At 44.0% G+C, this 18,812-nt stretch overlaps 1 protein-coding gene across 1 annotated transcript; it reads left to right on the top strand.

Moving 5' to 3' along the window:
• Window positions 1-546: 546 nt before the first annotated feature.
• LOC108938168 (plakophilin-1-like) lies at window positions 547-17,671 on the top strand. The gene is made up of 14 exons (XM_018758522.2): window positions 547-858; window positions 2,177-2,268; window positions 3,507-3,799; window positions 3,910-4,051; window positions 4,713-4,920; window positions 5,203-5,371; window positions 6,307-6,424; window positions 6,872-7,048; window positions 8,412-8,582; window positions 13,050-13,203; window positions 14,827-15,013; window positions 15,595-15,679; window positions 17,039-17,136; window positions 17,299-17,671. The coding sequence occupies exons 1-13, from the start codon at window positions 678-680 to the stop codon at window positions 17,111-17,113; spliced, it is 2,052 nt and encodes a 683-aa protein (XP_018614038.2). The 5' UTR covers window positions 547-677; the 3' UTR covers window positions 17,114-17,136; window positions 17,299-17,671.
• The last annotated feature ends 1,141 nt before the right edge of the window (window positions 17,672-18,812 follow it).

Here is an 18,812-nt window from a genome sequence, read left to right as displayed (position 1 = left end):
CAGTCCAAAGGCAACAGTTCCAACCACTACACTACCAGTAGGAAGGAATAGGAATAGGTCTGAGAAATAGGTTTGCATCAGAAAGCATTTCCTGCTTACGGAGTTTTACTGTAGATGTTTAATTCTCAAGTTTTATGTTTGATAGTGCCAAACCTACAGAAATACCTTGCAGATCTCCTGCATTATTATTATTATTATTATTATTATTATTATTATTATTGTTATTATTGTTATTGAGGGTGGTTGAAACAGCCCCATTTTGGGTTCAACGATTAACATAATTATTTCATGAAAATATTTCAAACGGAAATTTCGTTTTTAAGGTCAGAAAGGGCCGTCTTTTTAAAGTACCGTGTCTCAAGGGCCACCTGGGATGAGCGCACGCTCTATTGTAGAAACAAAATAAGTTTCGGTTCAGAGCCCGCGCGGAACGCACAGTAGGTACGCAGTGAGCGCGCGCCGCCCCCGGGAACAAAGGGGGCGGGCTTGTTTGGGCGCGCGGGGCAGGACTGCGCTCAACCCGCTCAGCTCCACTACGACGCGAGCACTTGGCCGTGAGGGAGAAGCTCGCTGAAGTTAAGGCTTATCAAACACGAGCCATTCCCATCCCGTCGTCAAACAGACGAGTCGAGTGTATCACGCATCGCACGAATACGAAAGGATAAACATCGGTCACTATGATGCTGCAGCCACTGCGGTCCGTGATGTCCGTTCAGCACGTGGAGGAGACGTCCCTCGCGCTGCCGTCCGACAGCAAGCTGCGCTCCGCGCAGCAGCGCGTGCTCGAGCAGGTGCACACGGTGAGACGGAGCCGATCGCGAGGCGGCGGGAGCGCGTCCGGACCCGTGTCTCCTACGAGTAAGTCGATGTAAATTTCGTGTAATGCATTTTAATTAAATTGTGCTGCAAGAAGCAGAGAAGACGAGGTGTAAAGACGGGTGAAGAAACGGTGCCGTTTATCTTACACTTACACCAACTCGCAAGTTATTTTATTCTCATTATTACGATCACTAAAATTTTCTGGCCCGTTTTCCCCCCTTCGTGCTGTCCGCGAGTTAAATAAACCGTTTCACACTCGTTCGAAAATGTGTATAATTTTTAAATGTGAGATTTGTCTCAGGGAAGGGATTTAGTTTCATAATTTGGACTTAGTGACATATTGCTTCAAGAAATATTTTTGTGATACAGTCTGTAGTGTACGACAAACAGGAGACATACTAAAAATACTATTTATTAAAATATCAATATTTTTTAGAAATATTGTTTTTATTCATTTATTTTATTTCCATTTATTTAATTTAATAAAGCAGCGAATGCACATAGTTTCCCACACTGGTGGGATTTCAGTTTAAACTTCTAAGACTTAGACGGTCTAGTTACACTCACAAATAATTATATAATTTTTTTTTTGAAAGAGGGCGAACTGAGAAATAGGGAGCGCAAACAGTGATTTTTTTTTTTTAAATTTACAGTTATCCATACTTTTTCATGACTTGATGCAACGGTAGGAACTAATAAACTTAATTCAGATAAATAACAATTAGCTATTAAAACACTTAATTTGACGTCGGTGCCCCTAAAATAAACTTAACAGTATTGTGTTACTTTTACAGTAAAGTATTGTGAACTAGAGGGGGTGCAGTGGCGCAGTGGCGCAGTGGGTTGGACTGCAGTCCTGCTCTCCGGTGGGTCTAGGGTTCGAGTCCCGCTTGGGGTGCCTTACGACGGACTGGCGTCCCGTCCTGGGTGTGTCCCCTCCCCCTCCGGCCTTACGCCCTGTGTTGCCGGGTTAGGCTCCGGTTCCCCGTGACCCCGTATGGGACAAGCGGTTTTGACAGTGTGTGTGTATTGTGAACTATTTCCACAGACAAAAGAGGTTGTTCTGGAAATTTTGTCAGTTTCATTTGTTTAGTTTAGCATAAAATAAAAATGAAACAACAGATCAATATTTAAGCTTTGTTTCATAAGCGATTTCAGTAAATCCTTCAGAGATACTTTTGTCTCTTGATCCTTTGTTCATGAGAAGAGCACCCTGTAAAAATAAACTGAGTTGAATTAAAAGTTATAGTAATTTTTAAACTATAGTCAAAGAAACATAATACAGTAGAAGAATGTTAACAGAGTGATGATTTAACAGTTGTCATTTTCATGTGTTAATTCCATGTGTTTTGTGCAGGTCCAATAAGCTTTTCCAGTAAATCTTTCAGTGATAATGTCTTCTCAAGAAACACGTCAGGCAGATTCTCCAGCTTCATTCGAGAGACACAGGTTTGCCTTTTGGCAGTTCATGCAAACTGCTTTTTATTTTGTAATTCTATTGAAATGTCTGCTTAGTGATAATGGTGCTGTTCTGAGATTGATGTGAAATAAGTTCTGTATCATAATTTTAATGTCATGGAAATTGTTGGGTGTAAAGGCTGAAGAAAAATGATAACACACACACACACACACACACACACACACATTTTCAGAACCGCTTGTCCCATACGGGGTCGCAGGGAACCGGAGCCTACCCGGTAACACAAAATGATAACAATAAAATCCAAATTAATACATATTTACCAAACTTAGTAGGCACACATACATGCTGACTGAAGCCGCTTGTCCCAAGCAGGGGCCTAGCCCAGCAGTGCAGGGCATGGGGCTCTAGGGGAAGGGACACACCCAGGGTGGGGCACCTGTCCATCACAAGGCACCCCAGGCAAGACTTGAACCCTAGACCCACCAGAGAGGAGGACCCAGCCAAGCCTGCCCTGCCACCACGCCCTTAGTAGAATAGATAAAATGGAGATGTTCTACCAAAACCTGGTTGAATATAAGACATGATGGTAGCTTTAGCAAATCTGTAGGTAATTCCTCAAAAGCATTTAAAACATGTTTTGCTTAACTAAGTCTGACACTCTTAGTTGTTAATCCAAATAAAATAAATAAAGAATATCCACTTTCCACATTTTTAGAGCAGTGTTAAGAAAAAAACAATTTTGTGGTTCCAGGTGTTGAACATGTCAAATTGGTAACCCCGAAAACATTGCTTTGAGGCTTCACTCCTGGTCTTGAAGTGTAAAGACTCTAGCACTGCTGGCAATCACCTAGACTGTTATGAATGACTGTCATTCATTTCAATCGACTGGATATTCACTTGGCGCACCTTGCTTTGATTCTTTACCACAGTAGAGATCCTCAGTCATCTTCACCTCTGTCTCTCTGGGTTTGTGGGCAAAAATCTGTACGTGTGAGAGTTCATTACAGCAGTAACACAGAAACACAGCCTGTGCCCATTTTCTGTGGTTTCTACAATGTCCGTAACACTGCAGCTCTGATGAATTAAATAATCTGGGCTTTTCTGCATACTTATACATTTAAAATGGGTAATTTCTTGTCTTGGTTTATTCTACATACATGCGTTAAGAAATAATTCTTGAAAAGGTTTTTTTGTACACATACTGGCAGTTTTCTTCAGAAAATGCCATTAACGTCCCAGACTGAAGTGCACTTTCTGTTACAAGGGGATGAACCGGCGGCAGGTGCGAAGTTACAGTCAGTATGAGAAGCCGTCATATGGCATCTCTACTGTTGATGGCCCTTCATTAGTATATTTTAACAAGCTGAAGTCAAGCTCCAGCAACCCAGAGTTAGTAACCACCTCTGCACCTCAGCGCCCCGCCCTTCACTTCTTACCTACTCAGTCCAGTGGATGTGGTACTCGTCCCTTAGTTAGCAGCCAACCCAACTTTGACCGGGCACCCTCCAGTTATTCCAATACTAATATCAAGATATCCACTTCCAAGCCTAAGAACGGGTGAGTAAGATTAGTGGAAAATAAATAATAAAAACAAATTACATTCTATCACAGGAATTGCTGGAGTTGAGAGATAACATTGTATTTTGACTTCTGAATTTGTTCCATAGAGGGGACGTGGTGGAAAATGGTACAAATATCACCATGAATGAGGCTGTAGAATTTCTCTCCAGACATAATGAGAACTACCAGAACTTAGGAGTTTCCTTCATTCAACACAGCACTTTCCACGATGACAAGGCAAAGCAAGAGGTGAGTTGATGTAGTCTCTCACACATACAGGCTGAGGCTGTTTGTCCCAAGCAGGGCCACAACAAACCGGAGCCTAACCTGGGAATGCAGAGCACAAGGTTGGGGGACACACAGGACGCCAGTCCGCCACAGGGCACCCCAAGCAGGACTCAAACCCCAGACCTACTACATAGCAGGACCTGGCCAAGCCTGGTGTGCCACCACACCCTCTGTAGTTGATATACTCCTACCTCTTATTTATGGTTCAGTCTAATTGCCGCTCTCTATTTACCACATGTGTGGCCTTTGAGGGTTTGTGATGACTGACTTTTGTCTGTTTGACCATGACTTGAATTTCTTTACTAAAATACTTGGTAATGAAAAATTTTGTGCAGACCTACTTTGCACTGCAAGAATGTCATCAATTCATCTGTACTAAAACAACTGCTGTGTCTCCATGATGGTAGTGATTACAGAAAAAAATATGGAGTGCTTTTGGAAAAAACAACAAACTGATTCTATTTTATGATTTTTCTATTAAAATTAGGGTGGCTTATGCTTTTTGACAGACTTGAGCAAGTATTGTGCCAAGTTATTCACTTATAGACGAAGCAATGACTAAATAGGGAATGAGAGTATTTGGGGTAATTGCACTAATACAGACCATGTAATGAGTTTCCAGGTCTTGCAACTAAAGGGAATCCCGCGCCTGGTGGCATTGCTGCAGAGCACCAACCCCCAAATCCAGCAGACAGCCTCCGGTGCTCTGCGAAACCTGGTGTTTAAGAACAATGACAATAAGCTGGAGGTTCAGCGATGCGGTGGCATCGAAGAGGCTCTTGTGCTGCTGAAGAAAACTGATTGCCCTGAGACTCAGAAACATGTGACAGGTATAGTCTAGGTCCACTAGTCTTCTGGAGTATTGCTTGCAGTTATAGGAATTTTAGTGCTCAGAATATAGCCTTAGTGTGAAAAGTGTCATTAGTTCACCAGTGAAAAAGCGTAGGTTTGTTATATGATGGAAGCCTGTACCCAGTTTTTGCATCAGCAGGAAGTGCTAAGAGGTCAAAATGAATACATTTTCTCTTGTGTTTTGTGTGAATCAGAAAGGATTGCTTTAGAATAGGCACTGTCATGCAGTGTCATAGAAGTATCTTTGTGCATCTTTGTAGGTCTTCTGTGGAACCTGTCCTCAACGGATGAGCTGAAGTCACAATTGCTTCGGAGTGCCATTCCTGTCCTCACAGAGAGTGTGGTGATGCCCTTCGCAGGCTGGCCTGAGAAGATTTCTAACAGCTCCATAGACCCAGAGGTGTTCTACAATACCACTGCCTGCCTGCGGTGAGGGCTGTAGCAAATCACTGTGGCATGACAACCCACCAAAGCCTGACTCTTATGAAGAACATTGTTACTGTAACTTTAAGTTGTTGTTACATCAGTTTTCAGTGCAGGCACACTACAGTTTTCTAGTAAACTTCAATGTTCTGATAATTTTTTTTCCAAATTTACAGCTGAAATAACTGGTAGTATAGTGTTTCAAGCTGTTGCCTTTAGACCAAAGTGGTCACAGCTTGTCTGTGCTTGTCACAGCACTTCACCCTGTGCAGAGCATGAACTGAAAAAAGCTTTTGTTTAATTTCTCTGCAAGTCTTTTTGTACGAAGCTCAGACTAACTACAGGCAGTCCCTGAGTTACGAACGTCCGACTTACATACAACCCATAGTTACGAACCACGCAAATTCTAGTTACTGTACATACAATGATTCGTAATAACAAATGGACGCTACTTTGCGACACAAACACGTTAGACACCCACCATACCAAACTGTTCTGACTTAAGTCAAAATCTAACTTAAAGATAGACCAAGGACATGGAACTCATTTGTAATCCTGGGGCTGGCTGTAGGGTGGTTAGTGTTGCCACCTCTCAGGTTGTAGGTTCAAATCCCATCTCCAGCTGTTGAACTCTTAAACAAAGTACTTACCCTCAAAAGTTTTGCTCCAGTAAGAATTGTCCAGCTCTGTACATAGGTAAATAATTATAAATAGCTTAAACAACTTGCTACTTGTAAGTGTACTAACTACTGGCCACTCGTAAGTCGCTTTGGAGAAAAGCGTCAGCTAAATTACTAAATGTCTGCACAGATCAGTTTATATTGAAATAAATCCTGGATTTTTTCCACCAAGTATTGCTTGATAGTTATTGTGTCTGTGTTTAGGTTGTGTTTAATTCCTAATGTCCAAGCAAGCTGGTGTCTACTTACTTTCTCACACAGAAACCTCAGCTCTGCAAAGAAGGGTACTCGTCAGCCCATGCGAAATTGTCATGGCCTGATTGATTCCCTGGTAACCTATGTCCAGACTTGTGTTGCTGAAGACAGGCCCGATGACAAGGTGTGACAGCTGGGACAATTTCTGCACTAATTAACCGTAGAAGCCCTCTGTTAGCTTTGCCTCCAATTACCCCTGTTGTTTTGAATTTATAAAACTGAAAATGATGTTTTGTGTTAATTTGTTCTCCTTTACTCTATACTTTCTAGTACTCTGAAATATAGCAGTAACAAAACACCACCAGCACCCCCTGGGCAGTCCTTTATAATAACGTGGCAATTATTTCATATACCACATCTTTGGCCAACTTTGCATAGTTTGTTGCGCCTCTCAAATCTCTGGACTTCTATTGTCTGTAATTTTTAGGAATGAACCTGTATGTGAGCTTTTGACTTTCTATAGAACTCAGCTGGCCTGTCTCTGTAGCTCTGTAAGTTACTGAATTTTTGGCAGTGAAACATGGATTTCTGTGTGACCCTCTGACTTTGTGTCATTCCCCTTGCATCTCAGTCTGTGGAAAACTGTGTATGTGTCCTGCATAACCTTACATACCAAGTGGAGACAGAGGCCCCAGCTCTCTTCAGCAAGATAAATGCCCTTGCGGTTCCTCCTTTAAGGAGCACAGCCCAACAGGTGCCTTCCCCCATTGGCTGTTTCAGCACCCAAAGTGGAAAGACAGAGCAGGAGGTAAACCCCTTTCCTTCTCTTCCTGACTAGCTGATCTAGAAATGTGAAAATATACTGTACCCAAAATATGAGTACAGCCGGGCAAGCTGGGAGATTGAGGTACACATAATGTTGTTGGACTCAGAATTTTTAGCCCGAGGTTGTTATTCAAACAAGTGTTGAGATTTTAAAGCTGGGCTACTGATAATAAGATTAACATGTATAAAAGTTTGATATAACCATCTGAACATGAACAGGTTGAAAATTCTCAGTTTGCATTGCTCAGATACGTATAAATGACAGTTTGAAGACATCTTCTAGTTGGTATTAACAATTCCAATCCCTCAAAAACAAAATGTTATAATCAGTTTCAGAGAGCTGAGTTTCAATGCACTCTTGGTATCTAAACCTAATTCATTCCTGAAAATGTGTCTGTAAGGGAAGGATCAGAATCAGAAAGAACCTATTCATAATCCATTCTCAGACCAACAACATTTCATACAATAATGACCTAAAATAAATGTAGTCATTAATGACATTATTCTAAACTGTATGCTGTTATATAGATGTCCTTTATCAAACAAGTTGCTTTGTTGTCAAGTTCATAGTGACTGAAGTGGTCTGTTACGGATTTTCCATCCGCAGAGTTTCATGGCAGTTTTCACAGTTATATATAAGTAGTGCAAAACTAAATTTCAACAGTTTTTCTGTAGTTTGAGATTTATGTTTATAGGAAGCATGATTTACAGTTTGTCAATGACCAGAATGAGGATGATGCAATGTGAAATGACTATTAAGTAGTCTAAATGACTAATAAGTACTGCAATTACTTTTATACTTGGTACACTACACCATTTGGTATAAGGTAGATTAGCTGTTGATGTGTTTAATCTATGGGATTTATTATTGATTTGACAGTTCATATGGTCTAATATATTTCATTGTGGATTTATAGTACACACACACATTTTCTGAACCGCTTGTCCCATTCGGGGTCACGGGGAGCCAGAGCCTAACCTGGCAACACAGGGCATAAGGCTGGAGGGGGAGGGGACACACCCAGGACGGGACGCCAGTCCGTCGCAAGGCACCCCAAGAGGGACTCGAACCCCAGACCCACTGGAAAGCAGGACCCGGTCCAACCCACTGCGCCACCACGCCCCCCTTGGATTTATAATACTTACAGACCAAAAAGTTCTATTAATTATGACTGCAGTTTGTATATTAGGATGACTGGTACAAAATCTTGAAGTCCAGATTAGTGGATACCTAAATGCAAAGTGCAAAGCAGCAGTATAAACTTTGTGGTTGATAAAGGAGGCCTCATAACTCCACTGTCATGTTATTGATGTCCATTGTTTATTTTTCTGTGCTTGAACCATAGGGCTACTTTGACTATCCAGTAATGGAAGACAACAACCCCAAAGGAGCTGGATGGCTCTTCCACTCATCAACAATGCAGACCTACCTTTCTCTCCTGGAAAGCAGCCAGAAGGATGCCACAAAGGAGGCTTGTGTTGGAGCTCTCCAGAATCTTACTGCCCATAAAGGAACAGTAAGCACTAATCTTGGTTTCCCCAAATTTGGATGGAATGACTGGTCAGTGCTGTTAACACTGTATTGAGAGCCCTTGATTCCTTGATGGACCTGAGCTTTCAGTCTGGATTTCTTCAGGACTTCAGCAATGTCTTAGTTCCATATCTTGAGCAATCCTTCATTTTCATCAGAAAGCTTTGATAAGCATCAACAGGGAATCCTAAGAGATATTTTAGGGGTGGCATTTCTGATCTTATTTTGTTGTTTCTTTGATACCAGTTGGTGACTTTCTACAACATCTCAGATTCCCGTTTTTCTCCTAATTTCCTAGTGTCTAATGTAGTCTGTTTTATTTGTTATTAATTATTCATTGTATTACTCTGTGGGTAGTGCGGAAACTTCATCCATCCATCCATCTTCCTCCGCTTTTATCCGGGGCCGGGTCGTGGGGGCAGCAGTCCGAGCAGAGTACTCCAGACCTCCCTCTCCCCGCACACCTCCTCCAGTTCCTCTGGGGGAACCCCAAGGCGTTCCCAGGCCAGCCGGGAGACATAGTCTCTCCAACGTGTCCTGGGTCTGCCCCGAGGCCTCCTCCCAGTGGGACAAGCCCGGAGCACCTCCCCAGGGAGGCGTCCAGGAGGCATCCGGAACAGATGCCCGAGCCACCTCAACTGGCTCCTCTCGATGCGGAGGAGCAGCGGCTCTACTCCGAGCTCCTCCCGGGTGACTGAGCTCCTCACCCTATCCCTAAGGGTGCGCCCAGCCACTCTGCGGAGGAAACTCATTTCTGCCGCTTGTATCCGCGATCTCATTCTTTCGGTCATGATCCAGAGTTCATGACCATAGGTGAGGGTAGGAACGTAGATCGACCGGTAAATTGAGAGCTTCGCCTTACGACTCAGCTCCCTCTTCACCACAACAGACCGGTACAATGACCGCATTACTGCAGACGCCGCACCGATCCGTCTGTCGACCTGCCGCTCCATTTTTCCCTCACTCGTGAACAAGACCCCAAGATACTTAAACTCCTCCACTTGAGGGAGCAACTCCCCCCTAACCCGGAGGGAGCAATCCACCTTTTTCCGACTGAGAACCATGGCCTCGGATTTGGAGGTGCTGATTCTCATCCCCGCCGCTTCGCACTCGGCTGCAAACCTCCCCAGTGCACGCTGCAAGTCTTGACTTGATGAAGCCAACAGGACCACATCGTCCGCAAAAAGCAGAGACGAGATCTCGCGGCCACCAAAACAGACACCCTCCGTTCCCTGACTGCGCCTAGAAATTCTGTCCATAAAAATAATGAACAGAATCGGTGACAAAGGGCAGCCCTGGCGGAGTCCAACATGCACCGGGAACAGGTCTGACTTACTGCCGGCAATGCGAACCAAGCTCCTGCTCCGGTCATACAGGGAACGAACAGCCCGTAGCAACGAGCCCCGAACCCCATAATCCCGAAGCACCCCCCACAGGATGCCACGAGGGACACGGTCGAATGCCTTCTCCAGGTCCACAAAACACATATGGACTGGTTGGGCAAACTCCCACGAACCCTCCAACACCCTAGTGAGGGTATAGAGCTGGTCCAGTGTTCCACGGCCAGGGCGAAAACCGCATTGCTCCTCCTGAATCCGAGGTTCGACTATCGGTCGGATTCTCCTTTCCAGTACCCTGGCATAGACTTTCCCAGGGAGGCTAAGGAGTGTGATCCCCCTGTAGTTGGAACACAATCTCCGGTCCCCCTTCTTAAAAGAGGGGACCACCACCCCGGTCTGCCAGTCCAGAGGCACCGTTCCCGAACTCCACGCGATGCTGCAGAGGCGTGTCAGCCAAGACAGCCCCACAACATCCAGAGACTTGAGAAACTCGGGGCGGATCTCATCCACCCCCGGAGCCTTGCCACCAAGGAGTTTTTTGACTACCTCAGCAACTTCAGCCAGGGTAATGGACGAGTTCCCCTCCGAGTCCCCAGCCTCAGCTTCCTCTACGGAAGGCGTGTCGGAGGATTGAGGAGATCCTCAAAGTACTCCTTCCACCGCCCGAGAACATCCTCAGCTGAGGTCAGCAGCGCACCACTTCCACTGTAAACAGTGTTCGTGGAACACCGCTTCCCCCCTCTGAGTCGCCGGACGGTTTGCCAGAATCTCTTTGAGGCCGACCGAAAGTCTTCCTCCATGGCCTCACCGAACTCCTCCCAAGCCCGAGTTTTTGCCGCGGCGACTGCCAGAGCCGCGCTCCGTTTGGCCCGTCGGTACCCGTCAGCTGCTTCAGGAGTCCCATGAGCCAGCCAGGCCCGATAGAACTCCTTCTTCAGCTTGACGGCATCCCTTACTTCCGGTGTCCACCACCGTGTTCGGGATTGCCGCCGCGACAGGCACCGGAGACCTTATGGCCGCAGCTCCGAACAGCCGCACCGACAATGGAGGAGCGGAACATAGTCCATTCAGACTCAATGTCCCCCACCTCCCTCGGACCTGGTTGAAGCTCTGTCGGAGGTGGGAGTTGAAGACCTCTCTGACAGGGGCCTCCGCCAAACGTTCCCAACAGACCCTCACTATGCGTTTGGGCCTGCCAGGTCTGTCCAGCTTTTTCCCCCGCCATCGAATCCAACTCACCACCAGGTGGTGATCAGTTGACAGCTCAGCCCCTCTCTTCACCCGAGTGTCCAAGACATATGGCCGAAGGTCAGAAGAAACGACTACAAAGTCGATCATCGACCTCCGACCTAGGGTGTCCTGGTGCCAAGTGCACTGGTGGACACCCTTATGCATGAACATGGTGTTCGTTATGGATAAACCGCGACTAGCACAGAAATCCAATAACACTCACCGCTCGGGTTCAGATCAGGGAGGCCGTTCCTCCCAATCACGCCCCTCCAGGTATCACTGTCGCTGCCCACGTGGGCGTTAAAGTCCCCCAGTAGAACGACAGAGTCCCCAGTGGGAGCGCTTTCCAGCACGCCCCCCAGGGACTCTAAAAAGGCCGGGTACTCTACACTGCCGCTAGGCGCATAAGCACAAACGACAGTGAGAGACCGTTCCCTGACCCGAAGGCGTAGGGAGATGACCCTCTCATTCACCGGGGTAGACTCCAACACATGGCGGCTGAACTGGGGGGCTATTAATAAGCCCACACCAGCCCGCCGCCTCTCACCTTGGGCAACGCCAGAATAGTGGAGAGTCCACCCTCGGTCGAGTAGAGTGGTTCCAGAACCCAAGCTGTGAGTGGAAGTGAGCCCGACTATATCTAGACGGTATCTCTCAACTTCCCGCACCAGCTCAGGCTCCTTCCCCGCCAGTGAGGTGACATTCCAAGTCCCAAAAACCAGAGTTGGCGCCCGAGGTTTGGGTCGGCCGGGCACTCGGCCCCGACCACCGCCCAAATCACAACGCACCGGCCCCTTATGGTTTCTCCGGCAGGTGGTGAGCCCACCGAAGAGCGGCTCCACGTTGTGGCTTCGGGCTGAGCCCGGCCAGGCCCCGTGGGCATAGACCTGGCCACCAGGCGCTCGCATGCGAGCCCCCCCCCCAGGCCTGGCTCCAGGGTGGGGCCCCGGTGACCCCATACCGGGCGGGGTAAACGGACGCCTTGATTTTTTTGTCATAAGGGGTTTTTGAACCGCGCTTTGTCTCGTCTGTCATCCAGGACCTGTCTGCCATGGGAGACCCTACCAGGGGCATGTAGCCCCAGACAACATAGCTCCTGGACTCATTCAGGCACTCAAACCCCTCCACCACGATAAGGTGGCGGTTCACGGAGGAGTAGTGCGGAAACTTTTTTTATTAAATAAATGTTGTACTCTGGGTCTCCCAGACATAGGTTAGAGGTGGAGGATGTAACTTTTGTGTAGATAAGCTCTTGTTTTAATGTCTAATTTCTGTTTTGATATTGTGTTTTTAATCCATCTGAAGGCCTTCCATGCTGCTCTTTTCTTTATGCCAGTTTCTTTAGGGATGCTATTGTACAGTAGTAATTAGATGACACAGTTAGACATATTGCTCCAGTTTTTCACTAAAGTTAGTGTTTACGTATAAAGTGTAACCTGTACATAGTTAATTTCTTTGCCGTGTGTTTTTTTTCTGGATGAGTTTTCATTCCGGTATTTTAAAAATTTTGCCTAAGTTTATTCCGGTTTGTTTATAAATGAAATTGCTTTGTAGGAATTGGGACTAGATCAGCAAAAACCAAGATTTTTAGGGTTTGGGACTATTTATGCTCATGCTGATCCACTCTCTAGTCGGCTTAGGATATTTACTCTATCAACTGTAAATAAATTTGGCAAGATCACATCGTTGACTAAGATGGTACAAATATGGTGGGCTTTCCACTCTGAACTCACAATAACAAAGCATTAATACAGAAAAATATGACTATATGTAAATCTCTCTCACAGTAACTCTGGAAGTTTGCCTCTTTGAGAGAAAATATTCTTGTTTTTTGATTAGTTAGTTCTCCATAGTGTAATTTGTCACTTCCCCTGTGTCCACAGGTTTCTGGTGTCATGAGTCAGAGCATTGTGCAAAAGCTGAACGGCCTGCAAAATATCATGCCACTTCTGCAGTCGACAAATCCTAGTTTGCAGCGAACAACCATGGCCCTAGTGGGCAACCTTTCAAGGACTCCGCGCCTCCAGAGCACAATGGGTGAGCCCACAACCCCTAATCGGGGCTAGGAAGGCATTTGTCACAACCACATCTGCACCTCAGCCAGCAGCACCTGGCTCAGATTAAGCACCTGACTTCAATTGGAACACTTGGCTACATAAGACACCTCTCAGCCTCTTCCTAGTTACAGAATCTCATTTGTGATAACCAGCCTTTTTGCGTTCTCAAACCCCCCTCACTTTGCGGTTCCCAAGTCCTGCTCCGCATCAATTTGGTAAATGACCACCTGCTTTGTCCCTTGACCACGATTTTGGATCCTCGCCTCCGTTCAGTTTGCCGATTGACCGACCATTTGCCTGTCCTTGACCATGAGAACACGTCTAATCCTATGGCTCTGAATAAGCGATCCTGCACTTGGCCCCAGGCTCCTCTACATCCTCTGTTTACCATGACAGCCTTTTTCCTTTGTAGTAATTTTTACTTTCTTCCTTCCATAATAACAATGAATTAGTTTAAATTATTTGTAATAACAACTTTCTTCCTCAATAAACTACAGTTTGCAGCAAATTATCCCCACAAACTTTTCACAACTCTCACTACTGGCACTTTTGCTTTGTTCCTGTCTGGCCTTGAGGAAAATTCTGTTCCATCATCAACAGGTGCCAGGACCCCATCTATGCCAGGACCCCAGCAAAGCCTCATTTCCCTTCTTTTCAACCAGTCTTTAAAAGTGAAATATCTCTGACCTTCTGCTCTCACACTAAACCACCAGTAGCTCCCTTGATCCCATCCCTACTTTTCTTTTTCCAGTCTATTTCCTCATAGCTTGTTTCTTTTAGCTTTTTCCTGCTTTCCTCTCTAGAGCAACTTTAAATCAAAGGATCAGTTTCACTATAGTTATTTCAGCCGTATGTATCGTATAATTCTTACTAGGTGCTTTGATGTGGCTTCCCATCCTCTCCTCAGTCTCTTTCAACTGGTATTCCTCAGGGTTCAGTGCTGGGCCCTGCACTGTTCTCCATCTGTACTGCTTCTGAGGCCTTTGTCATTACCTCTCAAAGATGTTCCTGTCCCTGCTGCACTGATGATACCCATCCCTCCGCAATTTCAGTTGTATTTTTTTGCACTGCAGTTTGTTTTTCAGTCATCTCTGCTTCATTGATTAATCATAACAGGTCTCAATCTCTGTAAGATTGAAATCCTTCTGCTCTCTGATGGTATAAACGGTGATATTAGAGAAACTGACTGTGCTTCGCGAATTGCATGTTTGCATCTATAACTCTTGGTTTTTTGTAAAATGCATTTTTGTTTACGCTTGAGTTGTATGTTCTTCAGAGAAAAGCTTCCGCTAAATAAGCAAATGTAAATGTTGATTTATGTATTAATGTATAAGTTATTTGTTGTGTAATATTCGTAAAGCTTACCTCTTTCAGACACATTTTGAAATTTTATTTACTAGCTAAGTCTTGATTTTTCCTTTATCACATCTTTTACAGACCTAGCTTCAAGGATACATGTGGCTTTAAAATTAAACAGTTAGGCATTATGGGCTTTACTTTTGAAATATACTGTGCAGTATATCAATCAACATGCAAAGGCTTGGAGCTCCCTTAATGTCAGACGGGGAGGAAGTTATGTGATTGTTTTATCTCTATTTTGCAGCCCGGCAGACACTACCCCAGCTTACCAGTCTACTCAGTTCCGGTGCCAAGAATAATTCTGATTCAGATGACACCATAACAACAGCCAGTTACACAATCCTTAATCTCCTGAAGGCAGAACCTGAAGTTGCAAAGAAGCTTCTGAACAACACCTTTGTCAACTCACTGACTGATCTCAGCAAGAACAGGTGAAATCAGCCACAGGGCTGGGTGTGTTATGTGGGTAAAGTGTGTTACACTAGGCAAGGTGGTTGTTGGTTATGAAGTTTGCAGTATGCAGTATTATGGATCTTTAGATTGTAATGATAAGTTCATGTTTTTTTCAACTGTAATTCAAAGAGGACTCAAATTTTTGCAACCCTCACAGATTAGATTTACAATGCTACTTTTGATTTTGCTATTTAGCATTGGAAGTCTTTGTCCTTGGGGGGCATGGTGGTGCAGCGGGCTTGGCCGGGTCCTGCTCTCGGGTGGGTCTGGAGTTCGAGTCCTGCTTGGGGTGCCTTGTGACAGACTGGCATCCTGTCCTGTGTGTGTCCCCTCCCCCTCCAGCCGTCTGCCCTGTCTTGCTGGGTTAGGCTCCGGTTCACCGTGACCCTGCTTAGGACAAGCGGCTTTGTCCAGTGTGTGTGTGTGTGTGTGTGAGTCTTTGGACTGATATTGCACTTGACATTTCTTCTGAGCCTTGAAGTCATTAACCATTGATTCTATACATTATGTATCTATATAACATTCTTTATGTCTATATATTGTTTCTTTCCCTTTCTAGGTTCCTCCCAAAGTCCAGCCAAGCTGCATCCCTTCTCCTTTACAGTCTCTGGGCAGAAAAAGATTTCCAAAGCTTCCTTAAGAAGGTAATACTGATGGAATTGTTAAAGCACAACCTGTCTTTCTAAAATGCATGTTTCCAAGAGAAATCATTTCCAAAACATAGGTTGGAAAAACAATATAAAAGTAAACATTTATTTGAGGGTGGTGTAACAGGCTTGGCCAGGTCCTGCTCTCTGATGGGTCTGGGGTTCGAGCTCTGCTTGGGTTGCCTTGCGACGGACTAGCGTCCCATCCTGGGTGTGTCCCCTCTCCCTCCAGCCGTGCACCTTGTGTTGCTGGGTTAGGCTCCGGTTTGCCGCTCCTGCTTCAGACAGTGTGTGTGTGTGTGTGTGTGTGTGTGTGTGTGTGTGATATTTGTTTGAAGAACAGACCATTATAAGTCATTAATGAACTGTATCACTTTTGACCTTCATGTGAAATGGTTTCTGTCAATTTGATAACACCAATGTTTGTTTCGTATTTTTGTAGGTGGCCTGTCTTATTAAAGCTTTGAGTAGCTCTTACAATAAAGTTCTCATTCCTTTTCAGTAATTAATGTTCTGTGATTAAATAAATTTCACAAGACACCACCTTGATGTATAAGCCCTTCTCCAATGTGGAGAAAAGGCTGAAATTAGAGCTCTAATTGGGTGTGGTGTATTGTCCATTGCTCAAACACTTCATGTCTCAACAGGATGTTCTGATGAATGGAGGGAGGGTAGGAAGAAAAAGGGAGGGTGGAGACGTGTTAGGACAATTTTGGTTTTCACATTAATCCCTGAAGAATCCAGTGAAACTAGCCTCTATTTATCTAGACTATGGAGTGTCTTAGATTGACAGAGTGCTCCTTAAGGGCATGGTGATCATATACATGTACAGTATTTTTAGGGGTGCTTCAAAGAGACCCTGCTCAGTAAAGCAATACACTGAGGACAGGTTTATAGGTGTCCCTTTCTGTTGCCATCATAATGACTATTTATGTATGAATATCAGGGAACCATACTCCTCATTTTACAAATTCTGCAGTTTGCTTTGGCCAGGGGGGTGCGGTGGCCCAGTGGGTTTGACCACAGTCCTGCTCTCCGGTGGGTCTGGGGTTCGAGTCCTGCTTGGGGTGCCTTGCAGCGGGCTGGTGTCCCGTCCTGGGTGTGTCCCCTTCCCCCTCTGGCCTTGCGCCCTGTGTTACTGGGTAGGCTCCCGCGACCCTGTATGGGACAAGTGTTTCTGAAAATGTGTGTGTGTTAGCCAGACTCTATTTATAGTCATCTTCTTCTATCATTCTCAGGGGAAAGAAAGAAATTTTAAGCTAAAGTGTTGTGTGGTACTCATGAAAAAATAACAGTGAGATTGAAATATTTGAGTTAATCTCACAGTAACAGCAATATTTTATATATTTTTTTCAGCAAGGAATGCATAAGAGCAACTTTGTTAATGATATCACCACATCTGCCCATAAGCTGGTCCAAGCTGTTCAGTAAAAACACGTCTGGTGTAGCTGAAGGTATGTATATAATACATCAAAAACAAACTCTACGATTTAATTCTAACGCATTTTGAATGTTACTATGTTTAAAAGCGTATTTTGTTTTTGACATTTTTCTTGGTTTCTTTGTTGCATGATTGCCCCCACACTGGATTGAAATGCATGCTCCTTATTTGCCAGGGTTAACATGTATTTGGCTGTTATTTAGTATGATTCCTCATCTATATCCATGGAATGAGCTACACAACAACTCCCATGTTTTATGGTTGCTGCATGCAATATGAATGTCTTTTGATTAGATTTTTTTTTTTCTTTTTCAAGTTTTATAGCTATGAATTACTGATGTTATGCTAAGAACTGTATTTCAGTGTTTCTCTGTTTCTGAATGATTGAATTTATGTTTGGGAGATAGAGCTTGGGTTATCCTGTGTCAAATGAGCTGAGAGGGGACATTTCAACACCACTCATGCTAGATCTTGGCACTTCTTCAGTAGGTAGTTAATAATAATGTTAAAGAGTAGAGTTTGATTATTTGGCTTAAAATATTGAGTAGGTGCAAAGAAAAAATATAAGGAATGAACAAAGTCAGTCCTGATAATCTGGTGATTTCTGTAAATCTTTTAAAAGAAAAAATCTTTCTTTTCCTTGCAGTCTAAAATTAATTTGTGATTAGCTCAATAATTCTAAATGCAATGTAAGAATAGTGAAAATAGGAGACTCCAACTGTTTTCAAATGTTTTAAAAATTTCCAGTTCTTAATTATTTGCAATAAATCCTTTGGAATATGTCTCAAATTTTATTCTGTGCTGGTCGAAATTTTGTATTTTGGATAGAATGGTGCAAAGTTTAGGCAATGATCTAGCTGATGTTTAAACACTGTAAACATTTATGGTTCATTGGCAAGTAGAAAAAGTTTTCTGAGTTTAATAATTATATAAAAATGTACAGTAATTTGTTACTAAAGTAGTGTGAACCATCTAAAATGCTAATGGAACTCTTTTTGTGCTACTGTTGCATTTGATATTTGAAATGTATACTTTGTATGACTAAACACATTTAGTTATGTATCTTGAGAAGAAAAACTGAAAATTAATCTCTGCAACAGCAAAAGAACTTCTGGGTTTTGGGTTCTACAAAAATATTTAAAGGAGGTATACATAAAAGATGGGATAGAGAAGTATATGTAATGTGTTACATGTCTTTAACACATTTACTGCGAAATCAGTGGGTTCATGTGGCTTTATTGTCACTGTTCACACTGACGCTCTTTAGTAGTTGCAGGAGTTTCACAAACTGATAACCTGGTTCAGTATTTGAATGGTTGATTTCTAAAATGAATGTACATTTTAATGTGTTTCTTATAAAAAAAAAGAAGAAAAAACTCTATTTCTCACCTGCACTTGTGCTTCTGCAGGACATACTGAAGCGCAGGTATTTTGTCACCTGACATTTTGGCAAATTGCCATGGTAACTGCCACCATAGTGTTTAAAGGGGACAATAGCCATACTTGTCCAAGCCTGTATCACACCCAAAACAAGTAAGTTTGCTGTAGGCCAGCCTTTTCTGGATTTTTTTTTTTTTTTTCAAAATCATGCTGTCATCTCCTTGAAACTATCATGTTTGCCTTGGACATGCCCAAAACATTTTGTGCTGTTGCCATTAAGAACAAGACTAACAGCTAAATTAGACATAA

This window comes from Scleropages formosus, chromosome 2, assembly GCF_900964775.1.
Source record: "Scleropages formosus chromosome 2, fSclFor1.1, whole genome shotgun sequence".
Lineage (NCBI taxonomy): Eukaryota > Metazoa > Chordata > Actinopteri > Osteoglossiformes > Osteoglossidae > Scleropages > Scleropages formosus.
Note: the sequence above shows the minus strand (reverse complement) of the source record. Positions and strands in the feature narration are given on the sequence as shown.